The 17497-nt window shown below is 37.0% G+C and overlaps 1 protein-coding gene across 2 annotated transcripts in view; it reads left to right on the top strand.

The window, feature by feature from the left end:
* LOC133639256 (long-chain fatty acid transport protein 1-like) overlaps positions 1–17497 on the top strand; it is a 40435-nt gene that overhangs the window by 14816 nt on the left and 8122 nt on the right. For both annotated transcript variants that reach the window (XM_062032441.1, XM_062032442.1), the window contains 8 exons: positions 435–602; positions 3338–3407; positions 8481–8572; positions 8746–8855; positions 10820–11029; positions 11110–11236; positions 11349–11486; positions 16753–16917. In XM_062032441.1, the coding sequence (XP_061888425.1) occupies positions 435–602; positions 3338–3407; positions 8481–8572; positions 8746–8855; positions 10820–11029; positions 11110–11236; positions 11349–11486; positions 16753–16917 (1080 nt within the window). The remainder of the gene's footprint in view (positions 1–434; positions 603–3337; positions 3408–8480; positions 8573–8745; positions 8856–10819; positions 11030–11109; positions 11237–11348; positions 11487–16752; positions 16918–17497) is intronic.

Raw genomic sequence — 17497 nt, 5'->3', positions numbered from 1 at the left:
TGGTAAGCGGGTTTCATCTAGTGGTACGCCAAAGAATCATTTGATTAAAGTACAGTGTTTTATTTTCCTATATTCAAACACAGTGTTACTGTTCAAACTGTGTGTAATGTTACAGGGGCCAAAAATATTAAATAAACTTGTTACACAGAATATTTGCTTTGTTTCAATGAATAACTAGGCCTACTACGCTACTGTATTTTAACGTTGGTCATTATGGTGGTACTTGGAGAGCAAAGTTTTTTCTGAGTTGGTACTTGGTGAAAAGGTTTGAGAACCACAGTTACAGAATGTGTACTCATGCAATAACTTCAATAACCCTGACATAGATGTGTTCACCCAACGATATACTGTCATTATTGATTAGTTGTATACACACAGTAGCATTTATTTGTGCTTGAGAGACACTAACTCAATAATGTCTGCTCCTGTCCCAGCCGTGGTTGAGATTAGAGGGTCATTGCACTCCAACATGGTTTTGTTCTGCAGCGGCGAACAATCCGAAAAGGAGACCCTAGCCGATTTCAAAGTTGAGAGTCTGGATGAACTGCTGGCATGTGCCCCCAGGCGCCCGCCCAGCTGCACGCTCAAAAAGACATTCAATGGTGAGTGTATGATCAGATACCTTAAATATTGCAACGTTCTGATTGCAACACCTCCATTTTTAAAGCATGTGTTTGCATGCCAGAGCAAAAACATGCATGCACCTACACACACGCACGCACGCACAAACTCTTCCCCAATACATTACAAAAAAAGTTTTTTTTGCATTAAATATTGAAAAAAAAAGTACTTTCTAGTGGGGTTTCAATTGTTTTTATTGTGTTAATTTGCTTGTCTGTTCTGTTTTGACATTTTTCTACATGACATTCCAGAGGTGATGCTTGTCAAGTCTTTGCATGCACAGTCAGAAACCTTTTGGGTTGTGAGGGCGATACAAACATGTGAAGGAATGATGGGGGAGGTTCTGGTTGCACTTCACATGTGGAGTAAAGTTTAGAGAGCTGAATGGATCCGACTGCTTCCACCCTCCTGGAAGGACTTTTTGGACAAAATGTTGGAAGTGCGCCTTTTTTATATGACCCAAAATCCATTGGTTCACCATATCTCTTGGAATGTGTCCTAAAACGTTTGATGTGCAAGTTTTTCCTCACCAAACTCAATCTGCCGTTGTGGACCTAGCTTTGTGCATCAATGACAGCCATATGGAACAGACAAATACCTTCCCCACAAAGTAGTTAGAAATGTTTAACTTTTTGACTCGGGGGGCCGGGGGACAGTGTGTGTGTGTGTCTGTGTGTGTGTATATATACATATATATATATATATATATATATATATATATATATATATATATATATATATATATATATATATATATATATATATATATATATATATATATATATATATATATATATATATATATATATACACTACCGTTCAAAAGTTTGGGGTCACCCAAACAATTTTGTGGAATAGCCTTCATTTCTAAGAACAAGAATAGACTGTCGAGTTTCAGATGAAAGTTCTCTTTTTCTGGCCATTTTGAGCGTTTAATTGACCCCACAAATGTGATGCTCCAGAAACTCAATCTGCTCAAAGGAAGGTCAGTTTTGTAGCTTCTGTAACGAGCTAAACTGTTTTCAGATGTGTGAACATGATTGCACAAGGGTTTTCTAATCATCAATTCGCCTTCTGAGCCAATGAGCAAACACATTGTACCATTAGAACACTGGAGTGATAGTTGCTGGAAATGGGCCTCTATACACCTATGTAGATATTGCACCAAAAACCAGACATTTGCAGCTAGAATAGTCATTTACCACATTAGCAATGTATAGAGTGTACTTCTTTAAAGTTAAGACTAGTTTAAAGTTATCTTCATTGAAAAGTACAGTGCTTTTCCTTCAAAAATAAGGACATTTCAATGTGACCCCAAACTTTTGAACGGTAGTGTATATATATATATATATATATATATATATATATATATATATATATATATATATATATATATATATATACAGTGTATATATATATATATATATATATATATATACAGTGTATATATATATATATATATATATATATATATATATATGTATATATATATATATATGTATATATATATATATATATATATATATATATATATATATATATATATATATATATATATATATATATATATATATATATATATATATATATATATATATATATACACTGTATATATATATATATATATATATATATATATATATATATATATATATATATATATATATACACTGTGTATATATATATATATATATATATATATATACATATACATATATATATATGTCTTAGTTAGATTATCCAAAAAATAGTGCTCGATACCGTGGTAGAGCGTAATATGTATGTGTGGGAAAAAAATCACAAGACTATTTCATCTCTACAGGCCTGTTTCATGAGGAAAACCCCTCATGAAACAGGCCTGTAGAGATGAAATAGTCTTGTGATTTTTTTTCCCACACATACATATATATATATATATATATATATATATATATATAGACAAATAAATAGTTTGGGGACCCCTGGTCTAAGTATAGTAAGTAAAAATAATCAGGATTCAGGGGTAACTAATTGGGCTCTTGGCCAACCCTTGATTGGCTAAAATATTGTAAACAACATTTTTATAAAAAATTCTGAGCCTGATTGTTATGTGATTATGTTGCCAATGTTGGTTTGGACCCCAGGATGCAGAGCAAGGAAGGTAACGTACAGGCACAAAGTCCATATAGTTGGAAAACACTAGTAGTGCTAAACAAAAATCTAGTGCAGCATAGAAGTGCACAGAAGACAAACACTTGTCAAGGCACAAAGCACAATGATTCAGGAGCAACAGGTGAAACTAAATAGGCTAGATTAACTCATGGACAACAGGTGTGCTGGCAGGAAACAGAGCAGAATGTAAGGACGCAGCCAAAATAGGAGCACCATGATACAAAACACAGGAAAATAGCAGACAAGGTCAAAACTGCCATGTGGGCTCATGACACTGATGTTGCTATCTAATAGGTGAAACACTAACTTTAAGGCATAATGTAATATTGGACACACTTTAAGGGCAATGACAATAAAGTTCCATCCATCCATTATAAAAAATAGACATTACAGAACTTGAAAACCAATTATTAAAAATGGACATCAGGACTAAATTACAAAAATGATGCTGACTTAAAAATGTACATTTTAAACATATTGTTGTTTATTTAGTGCATGCTAAATGTTGTCACAATTGATGTGTTTTCATACATGTATTGATATGTTTTCCTTCTACTGCACACAGACAGACTGTTCTACATTTACACATCTGGTACAACAGGAATGCCAAAGGCAGCCGTGGTGGTGCACAGTCGGTGAGTTTATGAAACAAAAATGAAACTGCAAAACAAACCATGAAAACATTTTTTTTTACCCAAAACAAACCACAAGGTAAACATGTAGAAAGTGCACAACTATGGGACACATCAACAAATACCAAATACAAATATTCTATTTCAGCAAACGTACTGTTGCTTGGTATTTGCTACCAGAACAATTCTCTACCTCAGCACAGTTCTGTTACCTACATTTTTTGTTGTTGTTATTAATCAATATGTTTGTTGAATCACTGTGATGTGCTTAGTGTCACCGTGCTATTAGTATAATGTCATTTGGATATATTTCATGTAGTTGCACATTTTATAAAAAAAAGAAAAAAAAGAAAGTACTTTCAGTCCTGTTACTTAAATGAGTCATTTTTCACCTTTCACCTAAACACAAGAACATGAAGCCACAACTATATTTAGTCACAACACAACAACTTTAAGCTACAACACAACAAGTTGAAACCACAACACAAGAACATTAAGCCACAACACAACTATATTTAGCCACAACACCACAACTTTAAGCCCCAACACAGCAACTTTAAGCTACAACACAACAACATTAAGCCACAACACAACTATATTTAGCCACAACGCAACAACTTTAAGCCACAACACAAAAACATTAGGCCACAACACAACAACTTTAAGCCACAACACAACAACGTTAAGCAACTAGCAGAAGTGATGAACACAACCAAGAAGTGACATTGACAACAACTAACTTTCACTTACTTTTCCAACTTTGTTCATTAAAACTTCTTGAACATTCCGCTGGAACACTTGGGTATATCAACAAAACTTGCGTTGTGTTCATCACTTTTGTTGTCGCTCAATGTTGTTGTATTCCGACACTGATTGTTATTTACATATTACTCCGGTACTCTTGTCTTGTACTGTATATTGTACAGTATTTTGTATTTTGTATTTCTATAGTGTTTTGTATATTGTACAGCATTTTCTTATTATTTTTATTGGATAGTAGTGTGTTTATTTAAATTGTAATTTTTTCTTTCTTTATTACCTCTTGTGTAATTTATTTTTACCCCATATTTGTTCCCACTACCGCACCTTAAGTTGGAGTCCTTAATCTCGTTATATGCAAATATAATGACAATAAAGTCCATTCTATTCTATTCTATTGTGGCTTTATGTTGTAGTGTTGTGGCTTTTGAATGTGTTTGTGCTTTTGCAATTGTGTTGTGACTAAAAGTTGTTGTATTGCGGCTTTATGTTGTTGTGGCGTTTGCATTTATTGTTGTTTTTGCAGTTGTGTTTGGCTAAAAGTTGTTGTGTTTTAGTTTCATATTAGTGTGTTGTGGTGTAAAGTTGTTGTGTTGTAGCTTCATATTGTATATTATTGTTGTGTTGTGGCTTTCTGTTGATCTGTTGTGGTGTTTGCATTTGTTGTGGCTTTATGTTGTTGTGTTGTGGCTTTATGATTGTTGTGTTGTGATGTAAATTTGTTGTGTTGTGGCTTTATGTTGTTTTGTTGTGGTGTAAAGCTGTTGTGTTGTGGCTTTATGTTGTTTTGTTGTGGTGTAAAGCTGTTGTGTTGTGGCATTATCTTGTGTTGTGGCTTTTGCAATCCTGTTTTGGAGGAAAATTGTTGTGTTGTTGCATAAAGTTGTCGTATTGTAGTTTCATGATTCGTGTGTCGTGGTGTAAAGTAAAAAACGTTGTGTTGTAGTGTAAAATTGTTGTGTTGTGGCTTTACGTTTTTGTTTTGTGGCTTTTAAAATCCTGTTGTGGAAGAATGTTGTTGTGTTGTGGCTACATGATTATTGTGCCGTAATGTAGAGTTGTTCTGTTGTTGCATAAAATTGTTGTGTTGTGGTTTTATGACTGTGTTGTAAAGTTGTTGTGCTATGGTGTCAAGTTGTTGTGTTGTGGCGTAAAAAGCCACAACAAATTTGTGTTCATCACTTCTGCTGTCGCTTAACGTTGTTGTGTTGTGGCTCAAAGTAAACTTGTTGTGTTGTGGCTTTTGCAATCCTGTTGTGGATGAAGTTTTTGTGCTGTGGCTTTAGGATTGTTGTGTTGTGGTGTAAAGTTGTTTTTTTGTGTCAATATGTTGTTGTGTTGTGGCCTTTGCAATCCTGTTGTGGAAGAAAGTTGTTGTGTTGTAGCTTTACGATTATTTTGTTGTGGCCTCATGATTGTGGTGTTGTGGTGTAAAGTTGTTGTGTTGTGTCAAAATGTTGTTGGGTTGTGGCCTTTGCAATCCTGTTGTGGAAGAAATTTGTTGTGTTGTAGCTTTATGATTATTTTGTTGTGGCGTAAAGTTGTTTTGTTGTGGCTTTATGATCGTAGTATTGTTGCGTAAAGTTGTGTGGTGTCATTATCCTGTTGTGTTGTGGCGTTTGCAATCCTGTTGTGGATCAAAGTTGTTGTGTTGTCCCTCTATGATTGTTGTGTTGTGGTGTAAAGTTGCTGTGTTGTGTCATTATCTTGCTGTGTTGGGGCTTTTGCATTCGTGCTGTAGATAAAAGTTGTTGTGTTGTGGCATAAAGTTGTAGTGTTGTGGCTTTTGCAACCCTGCTGTGGATGAAAGTTGTTATGTTGTGGTGTTTGTATTTGTTGTGACCCTTGTCTACCACCGTAGTTTAGATCTATAGTAGATCTTTTGCAATCCTGTCGTGGATGAATGTTGTTGTGTTGTGGCAACATGATTATTGTGCCGTGATGTAGAGTTGTTCTGTTGTTGCATGAAATTGTTGTGTTGTGGTTTTATGACTGTTGTGTTGTAAAGTTGTTGTGCATATGGTGTCAAATTGTTGTGTTGTGGCGTAAACTTGTTGTGTTGTGGCTTTTGCAATCCTGTTGTGGATGGAAGTTGTTGTGTTGTGACTTTATGATTGTTGTGTTGTGTCATTATGTTGTTGTGTTGTGGCTTTGCAATCCTGTTGTGGAAGAACGTTGTTGTGTTGTAGCTTTACGATTATTTTGTTGTGGCATAAAGCTGTTGTGTTGTGGCTTTATGATCGTGGTATTGTTGCGTAAAGTTGTGTTGTGTCATTATCCTGTTGTGTTGTGGCGTTTGCAATCCTGTTGTGGATAAAAGTTGTTATGTTGTCCCTGTATGATTGTGGTGTAAAGTTGTTGTGTTGTGTCATTATGTTGTTGTGTTGTGGCTTTTGCAATCCTGTTGTGGAAGAAAGTTGTTGTGTTGTAGCTTTACGATTATTTTGTCGTGGCGTAAAGTTGTTGTGTTGTGGCTTTATGATCGTGGTATTGTTGCATAAAGTTGTGTGGTGTCATAATCCTATTGTGTTGTGGCGTTTGCAATCCTGTTGTGGATCAAAGTTGTTGTGTTGTCCCTTTATGATTGTTGTGTTGTGGCGTAAACTTGTTGTGTTGTGGCTTTTGCAATCCTGTTGTGGATGGAAGTTGTTGTGTTGTCCCTGTATGATTGTGGTGTAAAGTTGTTGTGTTGTGTCATTATGTTGTTGTGTTGTGGCCTTTACAATCCTGTTGTGGAAGAAAGTTGTTGTGTTGTAGTTTTACGATTATTTTGTCGTGGCGTAAAGTTGTTGTGTTGTGGCTTTATGATCGTGGTATTGTTGCGTAAAGTTGTGTGGTGTCATTATCCTATTGTGTTGTGGCGTTTGCAATCCTGTTGTGGATCAAAGTTGTTGTGTTGTCCCTTTATGATTGTTGTGTTGTGGCGTAAACTTGTTGTGTTGTGGCTTTTGCAATCCTGTTGTGGATGGAAGTTGTTGTGTTGTGTCTTTATGATTGTTGTGTTGTGGCGCAAAGTGGTTGCCACCGTAGTTTAGTATGTTTAATATTATGAGATTTAGGGTTGAAAAAAGACAAACATGTAAGAATAAGTATTCTGTAGTAGATCTATAGTACCGTAGATCTTTTGCAATCTTGTTGTGGATGAAAGTTGTTGTGTTGTGGCTTTATGATTGTTGTGTTGTGGCGCAAAGTTGTTGTGTTGTGTCATTATGTTGTTGTGTTGTGGCCTTTGCAATCCTGTTGTGGAAGAAAGTTGTTGTGTTGTAGCTTTACGATTATTTTGTCGTGGCGTAAAGTTGTTGTGTTGTGGCTTTATGATTGTGGTATTGTTGCGTAAAGTTGTGTGGTGTCATTACCCTATTGTGTTGTGGCGTTTGCAATCCTGTTGTGGATCAAAGTTGTTGTGTTGTCCCTTTATGATTGTTGTGTTGTGGCGTAAACTTGTTGTGTTGTGGCTTTTGCAATCCTGTTGTGGATGGAAGTTATTGTGTTGTGTCTTTATGATTGTTGTGTTGTGGCGCAAAGTGGTTGCCACCGTAGTTTAGTATGTTTAATATTATGAGATTTAGGGTTGAAAAAAGACAAACATGTAAGAATAAGTATTCTGTAGTAGATCTATAGTACCGTAGATCTTTTGCAATCTTGTTGTGGATGAAAGTTGTTGTGTTGTGGCTTTATGATTGTTGTGTTGTGGCGCAAAGTTGTTGTGTTGTGTCATTATGTTGTTGTGTTGTGGCCTTTGCAATCCTGTTGTGGAAGAAAGTTGTTTTGTTGTAGCTTTACGATTATTTTGTTGTGGCGTAACGTCGTTGTGTTGTGGCTTTATGATCGTAGTATTGTTGCGTAAAGTTGTGTGGTGTCATTATCCTGTTGTGTTGTGGCGTTTGCAATCCTGTTGTGGATAAAAGTTGTTGTGTTGTCCCTTTATGATTGTTGTGTTGCGGTGTAAAGTTGCTGTGTTGTGTCATTATCTTGCTGTGCTGGGGCTTTTGCATTTGTGCTGTAGATGAAAGTTGTTGTGTTGTGGCATAAAGTTGTAGTGTTGTGGCTTTTGCAACCCTGCTGTGGATGAACGTTGTTACGTTGTGGTGTTTGCATTTGTTGTGAACCTTGTCTGCCACCGTAGTTTAGTATGTTTAATACTATGAGATTTAGGGTTGAAAAAAGACAAACATGTAAGATGAAGTATTCTGTAGTAGATCTATCATAAACATGGATTTGTTGGTACTCGAATGCAAGTCTGGAGTTTGGATTGACAAATTGCATTATGAATGATAATAATTCATTCTCACTCTCGCCGTTTAATTGTTTCATCAGATATTTCCGTATTGCTGCCTTTGGTTTCTATGCTTTTGGTCTACGAGGTGATGACATCATCTATGACTGCCTTCCTCTATATCACTCTGCAGGTGCGTCAATGTCGTGCAGTATTTTGCATGATTGTGTAAGATTTTTCTATGAATTTCATTTCAATCATTTTCAAGTGAAACCACCAAACTAAATTAAATGTTTAACTTGTGTGAAAAAATAAAATAAAAAAAATTCATAATTCATTAGGACAAACCGTTGTGTGTGTTTGCAGGCACGATCATGGGTGTAGGTCAGTGTTTGCTGTTTGGTGCAACCGTCGTCATCAGAAGTAAGTTCTCAGCCAGCAGGTTCTGGGATGACTGTGTCAAACACAATTGCACTGTGAGTATAAAACATTGATGACGGCAAAATGTGGTGTATTTTAGGTTAAACACAAATAATCCCACACTTCTCTTTCGCAAAGTACACCTGTACAGCCGATAGGGGCATCTACATGACGAGGCAAGGCCAGTTTATTTATAGAGCACAATTCGTACACAAGGCTATTCTAAGGGCTTTACAGAAAAATACAAGAAGGCAAAAATAAAAGTGAAAACAATCATAAAAATAATCTAAATAAAATCAGAGAGTGTAAATTCAATACTTTCAGTTGTCATATGCACGATAAATAAAAGTGTTTTCAGGCTGGATTTGAACATTGTTGAGGCCCGCCTCCAACTTCAGGAAGACTATTTCAGATTTTAGTAGCATAAAACTCAGATGTAGTTTCACCATGTTTTGTTCTGACTCTCGGCACCAGCAGGAGACCACTCCCTGAGCTCGGGATGGTTCATATGGTTCTAACATGTCAGAGATGTACTTTGGCACAAGACCACGAAAAGACTTGTACAAAGGAAGAGCTGTTTTAAAGTCTATTCTCCGAGCAACAGGAAGTCAGTGCAGTGACCTAAGCACTGGATTAATATGGTCGTATTTCCTGGTTCTTGTTTTGCATTCACACACTGATCTGTTCCATGCAGCGACAAAGTGAATCAACAAGCCCACGTCCACCTGCCGTCAGTGACACATAGATCTGAGTGTCATCTGCGTAGTTGTGGTAGAAGACATTGAAGCTGCGTATTAGCTGAACTAGTGGCAGCATGTACAAGTTGAACAGTAGGATCCCAAAATCGAACCCTGAGGAACCCCACAGGTCAGAGACACAGTTACCAATTTCAACAAAGTACGTCCTGTGATAGAGAGAGGACTCTGTAGAACCGGATATTCCCACCCAGTTTTCTAACCTCTGTATTAAGACAGTATGGTCAACTGTGTCAAAGGGAGCACTCAGGTCCAGCAGAATCAAGACTGAGACTTTTCCCGCGTCTTTATTCAGGCGGAGATCGTTTGTCACCTTGATCAGAGCTGTTTTAGTGCTGTGGTGGGGCCTAACGCCTGATTGGAAAGTATCAAATACATTGTTTAACAGGAGAAAGTCACTAAGCTGTTGGTATACAACTTTTTCCAGGACTTGATATTGACCGATATCAATTATTATTTTCCCAGGACAGGTAAAAAATACACAAAATATAATTAATATATATATTTTTAAATTAATACAGACATTGGGTATTTTCAATGGTTTACAGCAGGGTTGCCAAATTTGTTTAGTTTGAGGGCCACATCACAGTTATGGGGTGCTTAAATAACAGTAAATAATAGATGAAAAGAAATACAAAAGATTCACCTCATAATATTGTTAAAATTGCCCTTACATTTAAATATTGTATATTTTTTATGTAAACTGTGAAAATAATGTGGTAAAGAAATGGTAGCTCAGCCTCTATAGTAAATGGTAAAACAGTGCCACTGTTTTTAATGGAAAATTCTGTCGACTGAGTTTTCAGGTTTTTTTTTTTTTTACCAGAAAGTCTATGATTGTTGTGTTTACAGTGTATTACTGTAAATGGAAGAATAGTATCACTATTTTTTACGGTAAAATTCTGGCAACTCAGCATCCAGTTATTTTTTTTTCTTACCATTTTACAGTGTACAATTTGATGGATGAATTGCTTTGAAATTATAAGTCGAGCAGATATTTAAGTTTTTTTTAAAATTTAAAATAGAATGTATGATAATGTAAAATTTGTTGCAATATTAGACAATATCAAAGTTGAAAAAATATCCAAGTAGTATGCAGTACATATATTTTTCCTGTGAAAATTGAGATAGATAGAAAGATAAAGTACGTATTTATTTCCAGGCTTTTGCAGGCCATATAAACTGAAGCGGTGGGCCAGATATGGCCCCCGGGTCTTGAGTTTCACACCTGTGGTTTTCAGCAGTGCTTGTATTTTTTTGTGCAGGTAATCCAATACATTGGAGAGATTTGCCGCTACCTTTTGGCCCAGCCGGTACGTCCATCTGAGGGGCATCACCGGGTCCGCATTGCTATCGGTAACGGCCTCCGTCAATCCGTGTGGGAGGAGTTTGTTCAGAGGTTTGGAATCAAACATGTTGGAGAATTCTACGGCGCTACGGAGTGCAACTGTAGCCTCATCAACATCGATGGAACGGTGCGTTTCCGTGCATTTCAGTTGGAATACTGCTTCCTCTCTCACACCAGCAAGTTCTATTTTTTTTTTTACCTGTCCAGGTGGGCGCATGTGGTTTCAACAGCCGCATCCTGCCCAGCTTCTACCCCATCAGGCTGGTGAGGGTGGAGGAAGACAGCAGAGAACTGCTGAGGGACGCACTGGGACTCTGTATACCATGTCAGCCTGGTAACAATAAAAACATTGGAAGCTATGATTGCTTATGAAATACACCCAGCTGTATTTTCATTAGGCATAATCTAAGACCCGTATGTGGGTTTATGTCTCTGTCTGCTTCCAGGGGAACCAGGAATGTTGGTGGGCCGCATCAACCATAAGGACCCACTCAGGAGGTTTGACGGCTATGCTGATGACGATTCCACCAATAAGAAAATAGCACACAGCGTCTTCAGGATGGGGGACTCTGCCTATGTCTCAGGCACGCTGTGGTTTGTCTTTTAAAGCAACATTTTGTCTGTCTGCTTCTGACACAATCCTGAGACATGCGAAGATGAGTCACTTTTTGAAAACAGTCAGTGGGACAGCTCAGCTTTCCGTGAGTGCAAATGACTAATAATACAGTCTGGTGTGCCGTGGGAGATTATGTAATTTCGCCTAATTGGGTTAAAAATATTTTTTGCAAAGCAGTAATTATAATCCGCAAATGTGCCGTTGTTGAGTGTCTGTGCTGTCTAGAGATCGGCAGAGCAACTGTGTAATACTCTTCCATATCAGTAGGTGGCAGCAGGTAGCTAATTGCTTTGTAGATGTCGGGAACATGGTTTGTCGTGATCACAATATGCAGACGACAGCGGGAGGCAGCTTGCAGGTAAAAAGGTATCTAATGCTTAAACCAAAAATAAACAAAAGGCTACGAAAACGAAAAATGAAAAACCAAAAACAAACCGCTAAGAAAAGGTTTTTGAAGCTTAGAGATGGCTATGCGAAACGAAGCTAAAACTGAACTGGCTGCAAAGTAAACAAAAACAGAATGCTGGACGACAGCAAAAACTTACAGCGTGTGGAGCAGCAGGCGGTGTCCACAAAGTACATCCGTACATGACATGACAATCAACAACAAAATAGGTGTGCAAGACAAGAACTAAAACACTACCTACAGGAAAACACCAAAAAACTCCAAATAAGTCAAGGCGTGATGTGACAGGTCATGACAGTACACCTACTTTGAGACAAGAGCTATAGTGATGCATGCCTGGTTATGGTTTGAATTCATATCCAACAATTGCGAGAACTACTTTTTATTGTCAATATCGGCTGCTGAGTTTCATTTTTTTATGTTTTCTGCTGGTGGTTTGCCTGGAGATTTTTTCAATGAAAAAAATGTGCCTTGGCTCAGAAAAGGTTGAAAAACACTGCAATAAAACACTAATATAGAGGGCTTCGGATTGTTCTACATTTCCCACAATGCATTGCCGTTGGCCCTATTAGCAGGCTTCGTTTGTAAACATCCGGTGCTGAAAAGAAGAGTAAACAAAGGCAAGCACGGATTACTGCAATCAACCGAGATATGACGTTCTATGACGGCTTTTTGTTTGTTCAGATCGTTTCATTTCAGGTCATTAACAACATTTTTTAAGTAAAAATGTATCTAAAAAAATGACAGCCCCACTTTGCCATATCTTGATCGAAACTTGATCGAAGCTTGGTTGATAACTTTGATAGTATCGATAGTGTACTCACTTCTCTCATCTGGACTGGAGCCTCCACTTAAAAGAAAAGTGAAAAGACATGAGAACATCATCCCCTCAATTCTGCCTTACAGTCACAGTGTGCTGACATGACATTAGATTGGTTATCCATGATTATCCTGGGTGTCTGACTTGGGTCGGGTCATTTCTGAGAAGGCATTACTCTAGCCTGGCATGATGTCCACTGGGTTTATAGAGATAAACATAAACGTCACGAACCCATCCACAAACAAAGCAGTCATAGCTTTCTAGACTCTTATCATTTTGAAAGTCCTTCAAGATGTGAAAGGGGCTGAGTTGACAAATTAAGTAATTCACTAAGTACGGGTAAGAGACATCAGGGAAGATGTCGTGGTTTCTGCTCCACTCAGACTTGTCTACATCCAATTACAGCTGTTTTCAACTTATAACACTGAAGGGACTTCTTATCGGGTGATGCACAGTATTTCTCCATCCTATCACAGCCGGTGCAATGTTATTTTCCACCGAATAGTTTGTAAATAGTACGTGAACGATGACGCAAGCCTTTCAATATGGTTGCTGGCAATGCATAGTGGTATACTATAGCCAAAAATCCGAAGCCCTCAATAAAGAGATGGGATTCATGCAGGACTGCCCCAGACTAAATTGGGGCCCTAGGAAGATTTTTATTTTAAGGCCCCCATTACTAAAAATGTTGACACTTTTTCATTTTTGTCAAACAATTTTTATACTTTTTTTTTTTTTGATCATACTTGAATAAATTGTATGTATGTTTTGTACTAAAACTAATTCATGGGACATGCATTGTTCAATAATTTATATATTTTTAGTTGAAATAACATTTTCATACTGAATACATGAAGTTACACATGTTCCTGGTACAATCCCGATCTGGAATCAATCCTTATACTGTACATCATCAGCCAGGCATTATCACTGTGTGCCACGGGAGACAATAAGACAGTATGGATTAATTTGCCATTATATTCTTATCTTTGACAAAGCGAGAAAAGGCTACAGGACAGGCATGTCCAAACTTTTAACACTGAGGGCCACACCCTGAAAAATCAAAGCATGCAGGGGCCATTTTGGTAGTTATTATTTTCAGAACCATTAGGGTTCCACTTAATTTTGGTGAATGTTAAAGGTCCTAGGGACCCGAAAGGTTCCCAGTCTTAATGTATTAAAAATTTGTCATATATAATTTGTTTTACTTTCAAGACTTAAATATGTATTGATCAACTTCAGATCTCACTGTTGACATAAAGTTTTAGTAATTTTTTTATGATTTATACCCCCTTAAAAAAAGAAAAGAAAAAAAAAACCTGTTTTTTATGGCAAAAACATGAAATATGCAATATTTTCCCCAAAACATTTTTAAAAATGTTATATTTGATGTGAAGTAATTGGAGCTTTAAAAGGGTATATCATTCATAATGCCATTGCTTTTTATCTTGGGGATCCAAAAGGCCGCCAGTCATAAAAATGTAAAAAATAAGTCATATATCCATCCATCCATCCATTTCGGGGTCACGGGGGGCGCTGGAGCCTATCTCAGCTACAATCGGGCGGAAGGCGGGGTACACCCTGGACAAGTCGCCACCTCATATATCAATACATAATATTATTACTTTCAACGCTTAAATCTTTCGATAAACTGCAGATCTATCCATTGATTATAAGTTTTTATTATTTTTGAGCAATGGCAGTTTTAAAGTAAAAAACAGCCTACATGGCAGCTTAATGTTATTAAAGTCAACATTGCAACTTTTACTTGTTACATTTCACCTGTTTGCTCTTTTATTCCACTTTTTATGTTTTTTTTTGGAATAGTATTCTTTAAAAAATGTGCCGTAAGTCGTTAAAAAATTAGCCGCGGGCCGCACTTTCGACACCCTTGCTATAGGAGTATGTTTGCGGTAAAATTTCATATCATTAATTAACATTTTATATGTACTGCTTCATGCAAATTGGGGCCTTAAGAGATGGTGGGGCCCGACGCACAGCCCGTGTTTTGCCTAGAGGAAGGTAGCAGCCCTGAATTTATGGCTCTTTGAAGGGAACTGTTGTTTTCAAAGAACCTTCCAAAAGACTGGCTTGTTATTCTAGTTATTTTTTTAGCAGTTTTTTTTTTTTTAAATCAACGAAACAATCACTGTACCTCAAAAAAAGATCTGACAAAATATAAGACGAAAAGACTATAGATTCAGGAAAAAAATATAAGAAACTACTGAAATTATCTGTCTATGAAGCTTGTTAATTTTACTTGATAAGACATCCTAAGTTAAAATTTGTACATCTAGAAATTGGTAGGAATTTTAAGATAGAATGTAGTATTTTATTCTATTATATTATTCTAGTATTAATAAACTGGCAATTGTTAAATTAAGCCTCCTCGAGATGTTACAGAATCTTTAAACAATATTGTCTCTGTGGGGGAAACCAAAATATCTTATTTGAATAGTTATTTTCTCAATTGCAAAATGTTTTAACTGATATAGACAAAATACAAATATTTATGCTAAAATTAAGATTAGGATGTAAAGTCAATGACTAAAAATGATTAAATAGCTCTTTGAACTAGATACATTTCTAGAAATAAAATGTAAACCTTGGCAAGTGGCAAATAATTTGCAGTGTGGTAGCAGTTATAAGAAAATATATGCATTAAAAGAATAAAAATGTAATTAAACAAAAACATGTACACAGGCATTATTCTATTGGTGGGGATTATTGTGAAACAATGGCTATAATTTCATTTTTGTTTTGATTTCATTGTATATCCCCATGCTTTGACAGTATTTTGAATTTTCCCTCACCTAAAAAATCTTTGTAGCACAAGAGCATTTTAACAATACTGGAAAAAATTAACAAATAATACGTAAGAATAAAATGTATATTGGTTCTAAAAAATAGAAATAAGACTAGAATGAAAATAAAGACATCATAAAAATCGCACAGTATTAACCTAAGTGGTGTGTGTACACTTAAAGTACTTTACAAATCGGAACAATGAAAAAAAAAAGTATTAATAATAATAATAATAAAAATAAAGTTAATCCAAATGTTGATAACTTTCCTTTGACTCATTTTCTATTCCAGGTGCCAGTGAGGAGACACTGTATCTGCACGTGCATTAAAAAACGGCTACCAAACGGCTTCCAACTGCAAATCGGATCTCATCGTTCACTTAAAAGAGCCTTTCAAAATACGTAAATTCATTCGCGAAAGCCACACATCATATGTCTCCTGTGAGTGTCATACTTGACTTTAGACATTTCATACGTAACTGCTTTTTGTCTAAATTATGTCAGCACCTTATGCAAAATGTCAGCTGCGATAGGATCCTTTATATCCAGTCCTCCATGAAAGGTCAGTGAGGGTTGAGGTCAGCGCTTTGAAGTTTCTCTATAACAAACTCATCCAAGCATGTTTTATGGACTTTGCTATGTGTACTGAAGCAGTCATGCTGGAACATAGAGAGGCCTTCCCAAAACCCTTCCCACAAAGTTGGAAGCATTCAATTGTCCAAAATGTCTAGGTAAGATTTGTTAAAACTGGGGAACCTAAGTTATATTCTTTAACTAAAAAAAAAAAAAATCATATCGGAACAGTAAAAATCGTATGTTTGCGTGCTGTCTGTCTGCCTTTTTATTAAGTATTTTAGTAAATAAAACCCCTGAAGACAAAATCATTTGTCTTCTGTCCAGATCCAATCACAGGATTTAGAGAAAGGAGGGGTGAGCAGAGCCCACCAAGAAGCCTCCTCATTGGCTGACGCAGTATATAAGGAAGCGTGTGCACGGTGCAAACTTTTCTGTAGTAATAAAATGGCTGCCAAACACCCACCTAGAAAGATCGTGATACCTGCCCTTGCTGTTATTGCTAAAAAAAAACAAAAGAGGAAATCAGAGTCTAAAAAACCAAAGAAGACCTAAATGCGAATAGATATTGGTCCGGCGTATTCAAGATGGAGGGCTAATCCTGTTGTTTTCCTTGTTTACCATCTTCCAGGTGATGTGTTGGTGATGGACGATTATGGCTACATGTACTTCAGGGATCGCTGTGGCGACACGTTTCGCTGGAGAGGGGAGAATGTTTCCACCACGGAGGTGGAGGGAGTCCTCAGTGGCCTGCTGGGACACACCGATGTCGCCGTCTATGGAGTTTGTGTGCCAGGTAGAGCTGATGTCACTTTCCTTTTTTTTTTTTGCCTACAACACATTGTGCAGGTAATATTTAGGGGCGGCATGGCATAGTGGGTAGAGCGGCCGTGCCAAAAACCTGAGGGTTGCAGGTTCGCTCCCCGCCTCTTGACATCCAAATCGCTGCCGTTGTGTCCTTGGGCAGGACACTTCACCCTTGCCCCCGGTGCCGCTCACACTGGTGAATGAATGATAGGTGGTGGTCGGAGGGGCCGTAGGCGCAAACTGGCAGCCTCGCTTCCGTCAGTCTACCCCAGGGCAGCTGTGGCTACCAATGTAGCTTACCACCACCACCAGGTGTGAATGAATGATGGGTTCTCACTTCTCTGTGAGCACTTTGAGTATCTAATAATAGAAAAGCGCAATATAAAATCTATCCATCCATCCATCTATTTTCTACCGCTTATATAAAATCGAATCCATTATTATTATTATCATTATTATTATTATTATTATAATTATTATTATTATATTCAACACAATGTCTTCGGACATTGCAAACCAAAATGGCATATTGCAGTACATGCGCACAGGATTTTCATGCATCCTGTCAT

The sequence above is a fragment of the Entelurus aequoreus genome, linkage group LG22 (assembly GCF_033978785.1).
Source record: "Entelurus aequoreus isolate RoL-2023_Sb linkage group LG22, RoL_Eaeq_v1.1, whole genome shotgun sequence".
NCBI classification, from domain to species: Eukaryota; Metazoa; Chordata; class Actinopteri; order Syngnathiformes; family Syngnathidae; genus Entelurus; species Entelurus aequoreus.
The sequence above is the reverse complement of the archived record's forward strand: the minus strand, read 5'-3'. Positions and strand labels throughout refer to the sequence as shown.